Source organism: Dromaius novaehollandiae, chromosome 9, assembly GCF_036370855.1.
Source record: "Dromaius novaehollandiae isolate bDroNov1 chromosome 9, bDroNov1.hap1, whole genome shotgun sequence".
Classification (NCBI taxonomy): domain Eukaryota; kingdom Metazoa; phylum Chordata; class Aves; order Casuariiformes; family Dromaiidae; genus Dromaius; species Dromaius novaehollandiae.
Window position 1 is genome coordinate 32,089,091 of NC_088106.1, and position 15,548 is coordinate 32,104,638.

Here is a 15,548-nt window from a genome sequence, read left to right on the forward strand (position 1 = left end):
TCTTATAGTGTAATCTTCAAGCATCCTAAGGGCTGTCTGTCTGTCCCCTTCTGGAGCTATCAGACTGCTTGTGCTTGTGTCCAAGGTGGTTTTTAATTGATGTGGGAGTAAGTTTGTTGGATGCAACAGCAAGTGCTTTGCTCAGATCTGAGTGGATCATGCTGAACTTTCTAATAGTAGCTCTCCTTAAGATATAGCAAATATATTTTGGTTTAAACTTGAGCTGTGTTGTGTCTTGCTTCTGCTGTGGTTCTGCTTGCTTTGAAAGCCCAGTATGTCTCTTTCTACTGCTGGTTGCACCATCAACAGGCCTAAAAATGAGGTGGGGATTGAGTTCTACTCCAGAGGTCTGCTGATCCTTAAGGATCCTTTGTATCAAGATGTGGGTGATCAGGCAGTACCTGGCCAAGAAAAAATGATGTGAATTGTCAAACAGGAAAGGATGTCTGTGTCCCAGTTCTTCCCTTTGCCAGGAGCCCAGCTCAGCAGATCTTGTACAATGCTGTGACTTTTTTAGAATTACACTGAGTGATTCTCTTCTCCCAGAAAACAGGTGCTAGCTGGAGTTCTACATCCTCACTGTTTCGGGGCCAGCAGTCATCTCCACCTTCTCCTCTTTCCCCACTGCTGACCACTCTCCCTCCTCCTCTCTTCTCTGGGAGATGGGATTTCTCACAGTCTCCCACAGTCTGTGCACTTGCACCATTTGTCCATCTCTGGGCCATCAGCCCAATCTCTCCATGCTAGCCCTGTGGTTGTCACCTTTTCTACTGTGCCTTCTCCTCTTGCCTCCAAACAGCTCTCATCTGTTCTGACTTGCAATGCCCTTTGGATCCTGTCTTTCCTGAAAGCCTCTACGTGGTCACAGGCTGTGTTCTCCACAGTGGCTTTGTCTCCAGGGAGCAAACGGTTCTAGAAAAATGTGAGTCGGGTCAGATAAGCAGTTCATCAAGGAGCCACCTTTACAGGTTGGAATTCTAGGCGTGAATTGGGAATGCGCTATATTCATTGGTACGTCTAGCCACCCAGCCTGAGGGGTGACAGCGGTGGAATATGGCCAGGCACCCCTTGTCATTGGGGGAGAATTCAAGTCAGAGACCAAAATTTTCAGAGAGTGCCAACTCCTGCTTCCTGCAGCTAAAAAAAAGACAAGCGTCCCTTGCCTTGGCCTTGGGCAGTGTGCAGGCCTGATTCAAAATACTCCAGTGAAAGAGCCATTTGGTAACCATGACTGCCACGTATGTAGACTTAACTTTCTCACAGGAATGATACAATACATCCACAACAGTCATATTTAATGTAAAAAAGGAGAATGTCCTAAAATAAGGATACTCATTAGAGAAAATAACAAGCACAAGAAAACCAGTTAATAAACTTCTAAAAAGCTTTCAAAAGGTTCCCCTGCCATGGAGAAGACAGTAGGTCTTTGGATGGAAAAGTAACTGGTTAAAAGATGTGAGGTGGAGGGGAGTGGTCAACGGCCAGTCTCTGAAGAGGGTGGAGATGAGCAGAGGGCAAATTGCTTGCCTGTTGTGTAGAGACACTGTAGAAGAGGCTTGAAGAAATGCCACTTGTCAAGAAAAACTTCAAAAGGATGGAGGAAACTGGTGTGCCTGTGGATCAATGGAGCAGTGCTTCTGTGAAGTCATCCCTCAAGATCTATCATATCCAAAGAAGGGTAACAGAAAAAATTACGAACTCTGGCAATTTAGGGGTTAATTCAGAAATGTAAGGGCTATTTCAAGCAAAACACTTTGTTACAAGCTTATAAAGACTTCAGTGCTATGTTAAGAGACCAGCACTAAATTAGCTAGAAGTGATTAACATATCTCATAATTAGTGGCCAGGGTATTTTTGATGTACCTAAGAGGCAAGTCAAAACTGAGTTCATGGAAGAAAAAGCCATAGATAGTCAGGCTAGTTCCCAAATGCAAATGTTAACAAGTTTGGAGCCAGTTCTGTGTCCTGCCACTTAACAGATGACTGCAGAGCACTGAAATAAGAAAAATTGATCATGGTGGAAAAACAGTTGTAGCTGAGGTTTTAGTTGATACTAAATTGATGTGTGCAGAAAGCTAGGTTTTCCAATACAAAAGGCAATGAAAGTCTTGTTCCATTTCAGAGAGGATGCAGCCCTGGTTTTTCTGTGTAAGAACAGATGCTGCACAGCAGCATGGGATGCAAAGCTGCAGCTGCACAGAATGCCAGCAGAGACAGATGTGCCGAAGGATTTACCACTTGTCTTGCCAGAGAGAATTCAAAATGCATTTTCCAAAAAAAAAAAAAGGTGATGGACTGGAATGAATCTAAACCAGGTCACATATAGAGATTGTGGCTTCCCCGCAGTGTTTCATATACCTTTGGAAGTCTCATTTGTACAGAGGTTAAAGCAAAAGTTTAAATGCACCAAACAAAACAGATAAAGAGGCCAGCTGGGTGCAGTAAAGGTATGATCACTACTTTAAAATCTGATAAATTAAAGGATCCTTTAGATGTTAAATATATAATGCTGTGACTCAGGAGTGATTCCAGTAAGAACAACTTAGGTCCTCTCTGGATTCCTGAGATGGGAGACTTCAAGAATAAACTGTGCCCTAGTGTCGTGCCTGGTGCCTAACTGAGCCCCTTCAAGGCCCTGTTTGCTGGTGGAAATTCCAACAGTTTCCTATCTGAATTGGCTCAGCACATGACCGACTAGTGAGGACAGCGGTGGGAAGAATGATCTGCTGATCCAAGGAAGCCAGATGTGGTTACTCGGCCAGCCCAAGAGCAAGGCAGGAAGAGGGGCTCCATGGGCAGAGTCAAGTAGCCATGCTGGGCACACAGTCCACTCTGAGCTGACCTGAGAAAGGCTGGCTGTGAGCAGGGCAGTGGAAGGCACCATGGGCCACAAATAAATGCATCGTGAACTGAAGCAAAAGGTGTGGCAAAGAGAGGGCTCTCACCAGCCCAGCCTTGGTACTTTGGGGTAAGAGACTTCAGGATTAATGAAGACACCATGATCAGTCACATCCAACTGGACTGAAGTCAGTGTGGTGATGGCTCAGTGCTCTGTAGCTTGACCCACAGCTGAATGATGATCAGATGCAGGGAAGAAAGGCTGTGGGTTGGTTTCATGGGTAGGTGTATTCAGTTTAAAGTACGTTGTGTTAGAAACAGATCACAAGGAAGACCTCAGCAGAGAAATCTGACTGCAAGGCACTGCATAGATTTCAGAAAGGCATTGTGAAACTGCAGAAGTACTCATTAAATGTGAAATACAGGCCTGGCAAGGAGCTTCTTACAACACTGTGCTCATGTGCCTGCCTGTAAATACCCAGAATGAAATGCAATAGAAAGAGAAATTGGGAATAAATATGGCTCAAGCCATCCCCACTTGTGAAAGTCATCACAGTCTCAAATCACACGTGCAGCATGGCTCCATATCACACAGCTGAGAAGGAGTTTGGGGCAAACGGAATAGCCCATGTACTTCAGCCCCAGCCTTACTGGAGCTAAAAAGGAAATTAGGATTCATGACAAAGGACACTACATGCCGCATCCTTTTCTTTGGAGCTTTGGCTGTTGTTCAGAGAACCTCTGTCTTCTGTCCCTTGCTGCATGTCTGCAGAGAGCCTGCGAGATCATTTCCACACCATGCATTAGCTTCTGCTGGTGTGCAGAAGGACAGGCCCGGCTCTGACCAGCATCCCTGCTAAAGGAACTGCTTGGCACTGCTCTGCCACAGCTCTCGTTCCCCTCATAAGCCACCGGAGTCCATCCGAGACAACGCCAACCCTCAGCACATCTCTTTGGCTCATCCTGTGCCCCGGGAGGGCAGCCATGGCAGGTTCCACAGAGTCCAGGTGGGACAGGCTCTCGCTCACCATTGCTCCCTCCTGGTTGCTCTGCCGGCTGCTCTTGCCCAGCTCCGGTGAGCCTGTCCCTTCCTCCAGTTGGCTCTGGTGAGCCTGAACCTCTCTCACTTGCAGTTGTGTCCCTACTTGCGCAGCCATGTACTGGCTCCCACCAGCTTCATGGCCCTTTGCCTCTGGCGTGGTCTCACTGGCTGTTCTGATGAGCCTGCGGTACCCCCTCCCTCCCTTCCCAGAGTTGTGGGGCGGCTGTGCAAAGCAGCTGTGAACAGGCCTTTCTCTGGCGTGGGCTCGAGCATGCACTGGCCCTCTCTAACCATCCCTCTCTGCCACTTGAATTCATTTCTGGATGTTGCCTCCTGTTTGCAGATTTGTGAGGTGTCACGTGGACACACAGCACGGGAGATCCTCCGTGCTGCCTGGGCTTGTCCTGCCAGCGTAGGGCTCTGCTGTCTCTGGTGACTGGCCAGCTCTTTCTAAAGATCCTCACCCTCCTCCGTGTCCAGCCCCGATGGGAGCTGTGCTCCTTCCCCTGTGTGGAGTGGTGTGTTTCTGGGCTCGCCTCCCACCTTGCCTGGGGAAGAGGCCCTCCGTGCCCCCAGACCTGGTGTCAGCCTGGCTGCTGGCCCGACTGGGAAGGGAACATCGTCCCACATTGCTGGAGGTGTCTCCCTCAGCACGGTGATGGCAGAAGGATTCTGGCTTCTCTTGGTTGCTTTCAGAGTAGGATAGGAAGGGGAGGGAGTAGGAAGGGAGAAGGAAGTAGGATGGGAGAGGGACCATGGCCCTGCCAGGGTCTCTGCGAGGACAAGTGCCCAGGGCTGCTGAAGATGCATCCACGCCCTGAAGGGACGCTCTCCTGAAGCCTCAGCCTCACCGCTCCCTTCCTTTGCTTGCCTTTCAGAGCAATTGAGAAGCTCAGCGGCCACCAGTTTGAGAACTATTCCTTCAAGATTTCCTACATCCCGGATGAAGAGGTGAGCTCCCCTCCGCCCCCTCAGCGATCCCGCCGCGGGGGCCACTCTTCCAGGGAGCAGGGCTCCTCCCCGGGGGGCTCCTCACAGCCCAAACAGCTCGATTTCCCACTGCGGATGCTGGTGCCCACGCAGTTTGTTGGTGCGATCATAGGAAAGGAGGGCTTGACCATAAAGAACCTTACTAAGCAAACCCAGTCCAAGTAAGTACCTCGAATGGTTTTGTTTCCTTCCACAGGACTCTGTAGGTCCCCAGCACATGGCATACAGGGGTCAGAGACAGGGCAGGCTATTCTGTGTGCTAAGAATGTTCCATTGCTTTTGACTGTCAGCAAATGCTGTTTTATCTGATATTACCTTCAGAGGAGCATAGCGAGTGCTGGGGGTGAGGGAGATGCAGCGCTTTGCCCCCACCGGGTGCGGGGTAACGGCACCTGGGCCAGGCCAGCTAAACCTGCAGCCTGAATCCAGAAACAAGCTGTTGCCTCCTGTTCCTGCTGGGGCAGGCAGTGCCTTTGCCTGGCCCCGGGAGAAACGGCGTTGGGTGCTCCCAAGCTACGTGCCTGGCCCTGTTGGTTTCAGCTTGCAACGCTGAGTCTTGCTTCAGACCCCATTTCCTAAATTGTTGCTTCTGGCCAGCGAGGTCTGAGTGCAGCAAGTCCCTCAGAGGGGGATCCACACTGACCACCACCAGAAGCAGGTTTCTGAGGCCCAATGCTTTAAAAAGCAGGAGAGGCCTGGCCCTGCATTGGGCTTCAGAGTGTAGCAAGCCCAGATAACAGCCCCAAAACAGGTCGGCTTGCTTCTCTCGGCCACTATTGCTTTAATCATTTAGCTCTTGCCCTATGAGAGTGGCTTGGGCCAAGGCTTTAGAAAAAAATGGTAAATTTGGGATAAAATGTGTAAGGGAAATCCTAAAAGCAGTGACCAGTGCCCATGTGGTCTTTGCCCTTGGGATTTGCTCATCCTCCAGTGCTCAGTATGGGCTATAGATATTCTAGGGGGAAATGTGGCACTGTGTGAACGTTGCCTTGAAAGGGATGTGCTTTTCATAACTGTTTGAAGCCTTTTTCTCAATCTAACATTTTTTATTTTTGAAAAAGAAAAGGACTGTCTTGCTGAAGTTTTCCATGTTTCTCTTGTTAATGTTTACATTGATTTCATTTCTGATTTTCTGCATGGTTTTCTTGCACGGTTTGTTTCTGCCCAGATTTTGTTTGTGTTTAACCCAAAGCTGTCTTCTCCCATGTTCATCATCCTGAAACCGATGATCCCACAGGACATAGGACTCCTGTACCAGAACCATCCGCCAGGGCGTCCTATTTCTCAGAGAAGCTTTTAGAGGAAATTATTTAAATCATAATAGCGCATCTACTTGAGCCGAATTTCTTCCGGACCCAGCTGGTAATCAGCTGTCTCTGAAACATGCTGACCACTACTGATTTTTGTAATATGGTTTCCAATGTACATGTCCTAGTGGTTTGCAAATTGAAGTAGCGTATAGCTCAGCATAGCTCAGGAGGATGCTGTCTTTGCTGGTACTCACTTCTGCCAGTAATAGGTAAAGACTGATGCCAAAGCCTGACTGTTCTGGTATGAAAGTTAATCTTCAGTCTGGGTAAGAGAAATATGTGAAGATTTGCATGTCTGTGTCCCTTGACTGAACCTAGGACTCAAACTTTGCTGATCAGTCATGTTGAAAAAGAAGCTGTCCTGAGAGGGTAAAACCTTTGTCTCAGTGTACCTTGTGAGAGCAAAGCTGGGAGAAGACCACAGGTCAATTCCTTTCTCTGTGTGTAACCTTCTCTCCTTGTCTGTGAAGCGACATAGACATGAACGTTCCCTGGCAGGATGTAGAGGTTGTGGGTGGCTCCCGTTAGCAAGAACCGATGGTCTGCAACTGAACAAGTCAAACCACATCGTTTGGTTTTAACAGACATAATGCTCGCACAGATTGCAAAAAGAGGTTTGTACAGAAAGGAAGCCAGAACTGTAGGGAGAGGAGCTCTTTTGTGAGACCAACAGCTCTGTCTAGCTGTGAGTGTGGCCACGTAGTAGCTGTGAAGGCACATGCTGCCCTCCCAGCTGCAACGTGCTAGCAAATTTTAGTCAATCTGAGTCAGCCTCAAACCCTTCTTCTTCAGGTGAGTCCCCTCGTATGTTCAGCAGCGGGTGTATCCTTGCCCTGCTACCCGAGACTGGAAAGTTTTCCTTTGCATGCCCTGACTCCTGCTCCATGCGTGGTGTGAAAGGTAGGATGCGCCTGCTGCCAGTTTCTCCCGACCATGCGCTTGAGGTGAAACACTGCTGCTTGGAACAGTTTCCCCTGCAGAGCCATCTCTCCTTGCGTATTGGCTTCCAGTGCCTGCCCTGAAGACCTTGTGCCACGGAGGAAGGCCATGCTCCGTATTCTGACCCGTGTTTTGGCTTGCCTGAGAGCAGGCCACATGCCGCAGCGTGCCACCACCTCTGCCCCAGCCTCAGACAAGGCATGAACCTTGTCAGACCTGGGAATTCGCTGGCGCATGCAGTCGCGGGAGAGCCTCTTCTGGGAAGTGAGACAGCCTCGCTCTGCCTCCTCCTGCCAAGCCAAAGTGGCATCTCTGGCCTCCAGTGCACCTTCTTCCTCTGGCAAGGCCCTGGCATAGCCAACATTGCATTCTTGTGTTGACTTTGTAACAGCAGCCTGGTCTGGAGTGTCTGCCCACAGCTCTGTCCTTGCCCAGGGCACCCTTGGGAGGCCTCAGCGCTCAGGTCCCCTGCACCTTTTGCTGGGATCTCCCTCCTGAGGTGTGTACTCGGGCACTGATCCTGGCACACCTGGGATTAAGGAAGCTAGTGAAACCCCTGTTGCACAGTACTCACTCTTATCCAGAGCTGTGCTGGGTCCCAGAACCCTCCAGTTATGTAGCTAAAAGGTTCACCCCTGCTTCCACATGCAGCAATGGCCAGAGATGCTTTTTTGAGCTCCAGAGGGCAAAATTTTCCCCAGACTGAGCCTTCCTCTTTCTTGACTGAGAAGGAGCCCAGGCCAAGAACCCACCCCAGAAGACCTTCAAGCATCATTGCTGCCTTTGTAGCTTAATGAAGAGGGAGGACCATCTTTACTAAGCAGCCAAGGGGCTGGGGTGTGCCAATATGCATGTGGTACAGTCCTCTGGAGAGGGCTTTCCCTTCAAGGCCCTTGGTCTCTGAAGCATTCCCAGGCCACCCTAACGTGCCTTGGGGTTTTTCCTGCTGCACTGCAGACAAACCTGCCCCTTCCCTGTCCCTCTGATCCTAGTGTCTGCTGCCCCAGGCTCTTCTTCCTGTAGCGCCCCAGGGTCCCAGGCCAGCTGCTGCTGGGTATATGGGGGGGGTGAAGGTCACCTTCTTCATCCTCTTGTTGGACTGGCACTGTGCAACAGTAGCACTGGGACATGCTGGGAAGTCTGGAGTCCTCCTCCACCCTCCCGCTGTTTGGGGTGGGACATGCCCGAATACAGTAGCTGCTTCCTGGCACCCTATCTATCTCCTCTGTGCAAACTGAACTCACATCTTCGCACATTCAGGTTTGGGGTGGGGATGGCAGTCAGCAGGCCAGCAAGACCCTCAGCTGTGGTTGTCCACAATAATTGTCATTTCAGTGCATCCATTCAGTCCATCTATGCTGATGGTCTCAGCTCCTCTTTGTTATGAAGGCATACCTCTGTGCTGTTAGCATGGATGGCTTTGTCCTCATATGTCAGTGATGGACTGGTAGAGGATCACCATGGTGCAATACTTTCTGTTCTTGCCTCATAACACTTCCCATCTTCACCAAGCTCAGTTGCTTGTGAATTCAAGAAGTTGCCTGACTCTGACCGGTTAGTGGGGTTGCCAGGGCTGTTGTACTTCCCATTCACTCTACCCCCAGGAGATTAACAGAGCTGTCAGCGTCAAGCCAGGGTGATATCACAGCACCCCTCTGGAGTATGAACCTGTCATCATCTTCTTTGGCACATCATAATGTATTTGCCTTCTCCCCTGCTATGGCAAAGGGAATTGCAACAGATGTCTCCCTGTCTGCCAGGATCTTCCTTGGCCTGTTGGCTGGCCCAGGATCGGTGTCTCTGAAGGAACAAATTCTTCATGTCATCATGCTGGAGCTCCACAGTGTCCCCAGAATATCTTAGAGGATGTCACATGCAAGTGACAGCATACAACTTGGCCACTGTGTGTTGCAGACACAGCCTAAGGGAAGTCAGATCCACCTACTCTGTTGGGGAGTGACAGAGGCATAGATGTGCCTAGCAAGGTCGGGTTCTCGGGGGTGCAGATTCCTCCAGCACCCCTGTGGAGAATCAGAGCTCTCCTGCCCAAGCACTTCTAGCTAACAGGCGCAGGAGATCTGCTGGATAGATGTAACCTGCTAAAGGGATCAGACTCTGTCCCTCCTTTCCCCTGCTTCAGTGCTTAGCTCTAATCACCCTGGGGTGCATTTTGAAGTTGATAGAGTCAGGCTTTTCTCTTAGCTTAGGGAAGGTTCACATAACTGCTCCCTCTCTACCCATTGCTTTCCAGTTAAGTATCCATGTTCCAACACTCTGGTTCATGAGTTCCTGGAAGAATTGGTCTATACAAAGCCACCATGACCCTGTGGTGTCCAAACATTTCATTGGGGGAACTCTTTGGACCACAACCCTTGATCTTGCAGTCTCTGCCTGGCAATGACCAGTGCCAGTCTCAGTCAGCACATGGATCTCTTACGAAAGCAGGAAGCTGGAGCATCTGGTCTTGGCCAGAGGGCATCGTACTGGAGATGAGTGACTGTGCAGCGTTTCCATTCCAGGCACTTGCTGTGCAGCCAAGCAGCAAGTACTGCAGCGTACCTAGAAGATCCAGGCTCGCACAGCCTCTTCTATGATAGTGCCGCCAGCGGCTGACTGACAGGACCCTGAGATCGCTGCCAGGTTACTGACGGCAGGATGACTGCGCGGAGTCATCCTCTGGTGGAAAGAACATGTGGACACACTTGGAGAAGAAGGAAAGGTTGCTTTCAAGTAACCCATGTTCTTCAAAATGCGTGGTTCACGTACGGGAGTCTCCTACCCTGCTTTCCTCTCTCCCTCTTTCTCAGGGCCTTTGCCAGGTACGGTTCTGCAGTGAGGAACTGAAATGGAAGCAGGCATGTTCCTCCTTTCTGCCATGTGCTGAGGGGAAGGATCAGAGGAACTAGAGCACAGTCTCTACAGATACCGCAAGGGAAAACTTTCTGGTCTCACATGGAAGGGCGTGAGTACAAGTGCTGTTGTTAACGTGCATGTATGACTCCATGTCGTGAAAAACACTGCCTACTGGTAAGTTACCTTTCTCTCCTGAAGCACATGCAACAGTCCTGGCAGAAGCTGTTCTCTGTATGGCCTCAGGTATTTTTCACAGAAAGATTGAGGTTGGAAGGGACTTTTGGAGGTCTCTAGTCCAGTCTCCTGCTCCAAGCAGGACTAGCATCACAGTTAGATCAGGTTGCTCAGCGCCTTGTCCAGCTGAGGATTTGTTCTGCCCAGTCTTGATGCATCGTTTCATTTTGATTGACATCCCTCAGTTCCTAGGCAGACCTCAGATCACAGAAGCAATTGTAGTCCAAATCTGAGTGAAACCTGATTCAAACCAACTGAAGCAAAATACTGCCTGGGCTTACATGAGACAGGGTGACAGTCAAGACCCAGGTTCACCCCAGAGATTGAGCTAAGCAGATGTTGAATTGAGCCTTTCCGAATAGCGAGTTGAGCTCATAAGCTCTCAGAAGCCTTCTTGCAACATCAGTCTGGTCTCAGGGGGCTCCTCTCTGCTGACTGTTTCGCTGTAGGGTTGACATCCATCGGAAAGAGAATGCTGGTGCAGCTGAAAAGCCCATCACCATTCATGCCACACCGGAAGGGTGCTCCGAAGCATGTCGCATGATCCTTGATATCATGCAGAAGGAGGCTGATGAAACTAAATCGTAAGTGTAATATCCAGTACACCTGCCTTAGCAAAATCAGCAGGTTTGGTGGAAGGGATGGAAATTCGGTCAGCTAATTTGCGTGTTTAGAGAGCGCACTGATTACCACTGGAAGAGTCCCAGAATGGAATACTAGAGCCAATGATAAAGAAACCATCTTCTGTTTACTTCCACCATGCAGAGTCATTGCTTAAAAATCATTTCTGCACTGGTGTTTCTTTTCACCTACTCTTTCTGTTCAGTAGTGGAGGAAGTTTCTTGCTGTGGGAGGGAGTTTCACAGTAGAGTAACAGGGGCGATTAAAGTTACTTGAAAATTTTATATCAGTTTTACAAAGAATTAAAAAACACACATTTGAAACCAAAAATTTCCATTGTTTAAAATGGAAAATTAAGTAGAGATAAAATGGAAAACTAAATCAAATGGAAAACAGGAAAAATGGAAAATTACTGTAAATAATGTCAAGCCAGAAGACAGTTTTCTCTTTTGGTTTGAGCTTTTTTCAGATAAGATCTGTACCCTTTTTTTGACTAGATTTAATTGCAACTTGTTATTGAGTAACTAGGCAATAGAATAACAAGGAAATTCAGGGTTAATAGCTATAAAATGATCTGTGAGCGGGAGGCTTATCATCACACAGACAATGGCAGCTGATGAGCAGTCCGTGGTATTTAGGATTCCAGACTGCCTCTGGACTCTGCAGTCTGGAGAAGGTCTGACGGGGCGGGGCGGGGATCATAGGAGTCTGTAAAGGCATCGTTGCCTGCAGAGCCTGGACAGGGACGTAGATACCCACCACATGGATGCAGATGAAATGGTCTCCTATTCGACTCAGACCAAACCCCTCCCACAATAACTTTTCCATGGTGTGATAGTCAGTGCCCCAGAGGTCAGAAGCTCAGGTAGCTACAAAGAGCACATAGGCAAACATGCATAACAAAAGTCTGCTAGTGCCCATCAAATATGAGGTGTGACAGCAGGCTCAGGAGGTCCATGAGCTTCATTTCGCCAGAAGCTGAGGAGATATGATGGTGGGAAACATGCCTGCAAACATGCCTGCCTTGCTCTTCTGCTCCTTCCACTGCCCTTACTACTGTCCATTGCTGGAAAGGATAGGCTTCCAGGCTAGGCAGACATTTGTCTGACTCAGTAAATTAAGTTTTTATTTTTTAATTCATTTTAGAGCAGAAGAGATTCCCTTGAAAATCCTAGCACACAACAGTCTGGTTGGGAGGTTGATTGGCAAGGAGGGCCGAAACCTCAAGAAGATTGAGCAAGACACCGGAACGAAGATCACAATCTCTCCGTAAGTCCTGGTGGGCGCTGAACCTCCAGGGGCAGGGCTGGGCCTCAACACAGTCCCACACACTTGTCCCTGGAACCAGAACAGAAAGCAATCACGTCCTCCTGCACACGTTCCCCTTTGTGTATGGACAGTGGTGTTGGTTAGGGAAATGACTTGTAGCCTAGGAGGTGCCCGCATTACCTCAGGGGAGGAATCCTCTTCTCTCATTTGACAGTTTTCCTATATTTCGACTTGAGGAAAGTATAACAGCATCTCTGGTTTTGTCTGTACGTGAGCTAGTTTGCAGGACTTAACCATTTATAACCCTGAGCGGACCATCACAGTGAAGGGCAGCACGGAGGCGTGTTCAAATGCAGAAGTGGAGATCATGAAGAAGTTGCGAGAGGCCTACGAGAACGACGTCGTGGCCGTCAATGTAAGCTCCTGGACCTCCTGCCTGGGATACCAGTACTTCAGAGTCATTACCAAGGAAACCAGACAAAACTGGGAGGGGGTCAATCTGTTATGGAAAGGGCTCACCCATCACTCCCGTACTGTTTCGTCAGAACCCCAGCAACCTCATACCACATTTTATCCATTTCTCTGTGTCTTTGCTTTTCTAGCAACAAGCCAATCTGATTCCAGGATTGAACCTCAGCGCTTTGGGGATCTTCTCGACAGGGCTGTCCATGCTCCCATCTGCCACAGGGGCCCGAGGTGCTGCTGCTGCCGCTCCTTACCACCCATTTGCAGTAAGTGTAAGAGACTTTGGGGTGCCAGGAAGTTATTCTTGGAGACCGAGTGGTCACTAGACACTCTTGTTCTTGGGGCTGGGCAGACACTATGCCTATAAGACCCATATCATGGAGGGCCCTGAACAAGAGCTGTGACTCTTGGCAGTTTTAGGAAGATGTGCTAAAAGCCTCTTAGACTTGCTTGGGCCTCCCAGGTTCTGTGCACTTCTGATGTCTGCAGCCTCCCCCTCCTGCAGAGATTTTACACTTTGCAGCAGCAAAGGGAAGAAAACAGTGAATGAAAATGTCTTGTCCCTCCTTGGATTTAGGTCCCAGGAAAGATAAACTGTGCCCTAATGTTGTGTTAAACTGTTTCACCTCTGCAGATCATGCAGAGTTTTTGTGTAGAAGGACTTGCTGTGTTTCAAGGTTACTGGCCTGTATTTTGTCCGGCTCCGCTTGCAGGTGTGCGTTGGGCACACGTAGGTGTGAGCCAGCAGCAGCCTGCACAAATGCCTCTACGCAAAAGCCTTGTAGGGCACTGCCTGCATCTGGGTCTGTGATCCTGGCGCCCTGCGCAAACGCGAAGCCACAGTCACATCCTCACTGGAACAGCCTGTGGTGTGCACTCAGCGCGGGCACCGTGGGGCTGCTTCTGGTGGCTGCCTGCAGCCTAGGCAGCAGGACCGCTGCCCGTGAAGGTCTGTGCCGTGTCAGGACTCCCTGGGATCTCTGCGGGGAGCTGCAGAGGCCATCGGCTGTGGCAAGGATGGCCGTCTTGCCATGCCCCTTGCTGGCTCTGCACCTCCCTGGCGAGCCTGGAGAACGTGTTGGTTTGGCACAGCCCTGTGTGTCGGGGCTGTGCCAGCAGTGCACAGAGAGCACAGGGAGGTTTCCTGCTGTGATGCCAAACTGGTTGGATTCAGAAACAAGTACTGTAAGAAGTCATAGCTGGAGGGAACAGACTGTGACTTCTCTGACATAGGAGCTGGTAAAATGAGTATATACACTTGGAACGTGTCTTGAAAGTGCTTGAGTACTGCGCACTTTGCAGCTGCCTCTGTCAGCCTTGATCCTTGCCATAGCACTCAAAGAATTGTGTTTGCTGGGAGTTTATCTTTATCTGGTTTTACAGGCAAGGTTTTTATTCTTTCTCTCATGGTGCTGCAGTGCCTTTGGGAAGCCAGGCTGTGGGAGACCGCAGAGATGTGGGTGATACAAACCTGAGAGGCCGTTTTGAAACCTTTGAGATTGCACATGGGCAGAAATGGGCCAGCACCTGAAAAACACACGAGCAAGAGCATATGTAACGCTGCAACCTTGTGCTGAGGCTGGGGATGAGCTCCTCAGCTCTGCTTTTGAAATGTTGCATACATCTACCCGTGTGAACAGCCTGCAAATACGTGTTTCTCCTAAGGCGTCTGTGTGGCAGCCAGCGAGCCCATGAAGACAGTGGGCAGGGGTTAGACAGGCTGTCTGCTTTGCTGATAGACAAGGTTTGTCTCGTACCTATTAGCATCTGCAAAGCACCCCGGGAAAGACCAAGTGACAAGGTTTAAACCTTGTGAAGGAATCCATTGTCAGCTCTGCAGTCTGTGTCTTTTAGTCTCTCCAAGTATTTCTACCTAGATACTGCAAATGCATGGAGAATGGAGAAAAAGTTAATTTACTTCTATTGTTTTCTTTTTCTGAAAACCATAGCAGCAGAGTGATCGGAAAAGAACGGTGAGTTCGGAGTCAAAATACTAGGGTTATGGTGCAGCAGACTGAACGGATGAATGTGAACAGGATATTTGTGCCTGTGGGATGTGTCTGCACAGCTCCCCACTGCCTATGAACATGTCTGGTCACCTGGGCTGGCGTGGCAGGGTTGAGCGAGCGATAGGTGTACTTCCACTGCAAACACTGAGTGCCCCAGCTGGGGCAAGAGCTTTGGTAGCTTGCTGAGTTTTGAGCCAAAAACCAAACCAAGCCCCTTCACTTTCCTCCTTCAGACTCCCAGTCAGGAGTGGAGGTGCACTCAGCTCCCCAGCAAAGCGCTGAGAGCCAGGATCTTGGGGGAGGCTGCTCTTTGGAGACATGCATGTGGGTCCGTGCCTGCGTGTGTATGTGCACCTGTGTGTGTGTGTACTACCAGCTCTTGGGAAGGATGCTCTGCCTGTGTCAGCCCAGTGAAGTGGGTCGTGTTGTCTTGCAAACAAGTGGAGCCTTCAGGAAAGTTGTATTTGACTGTTTAGACTTCTGCGCCCTGCGGTGAGAGCAGCATTTGTTGCTCCACGGACTGGTAAAATGGATGAGGCATATGGGAAGGTCTCCTGAAAGGCATCCTTTCCTGTTTGGACTTGTTTGCCCAAAACTTTGCATGGACTTTTTAAAGCTATGTTGGCTAGTTTAATGGGAGCTATCACCTCTGCCATGAGCCTTCTCTTCTCCATAATAAAAACAAAGTGTAGTCAAACAGTTAATAGGAAACCAGCTTAGCTCCTAGGAGGTGACATTTGATTTCCATCTTAATAGCGTTCTTTGAAAGCATTGGCACACTGGTTGTGAGCAACCAGAGCACAGAGAAGGATATTGCTTCCCCCTAAACACCATCTGTTTCACAAGTCAGAAAGGTTATTTCTGAAGACAAGGGTGGTCTGTGATGGCAAGGAGTGGAGGGTCTATTTGTGTGGGGCCAGGCAACTAATAGAGAGATGATTTAGGTGCAGCTTTCCTTGGTCCCACAAAGAAGCAGCT

General features: G+C 49.5%; 1 protein-coding gene across 2 annotated transcripts in view; it reads left to right on the top strand.

The window, feature by feature from the left end:
* The window catches only part of IGF2BP2 (insulin like growth factor 2 mRNA binding protein 2), a 72,063-nt gene that overhangs the window by 44,958 nt on the left and 11,557 nt on the right, over positions 1–15,548 (top strand). For both annotated transcript variants that reach the window (XM_064517145.1, XM_064517146.1), the window contains exons 6-10: positions 4,759–5,031; positions 10,656–10,790; positions 11,974–12,096; positions 12,376–12,511; positions 12,699–12,827. In XM_064517145.1, coding sequence (XP_064373215.1) covers positions 4,759–5,031; positions 10,656–10,790; positions 11,974–12,096; positions 12,376–12,511; positions 12,699–12,827 — 796 coding nt within the window. The remainder of the gene's footprint in view (positions 1–4,758; positions 5,032–10,655; positions 10,791–11,973; positions 12,097–12,375; positions 12,512–12,698; positions 12,828–15,548) is intronic.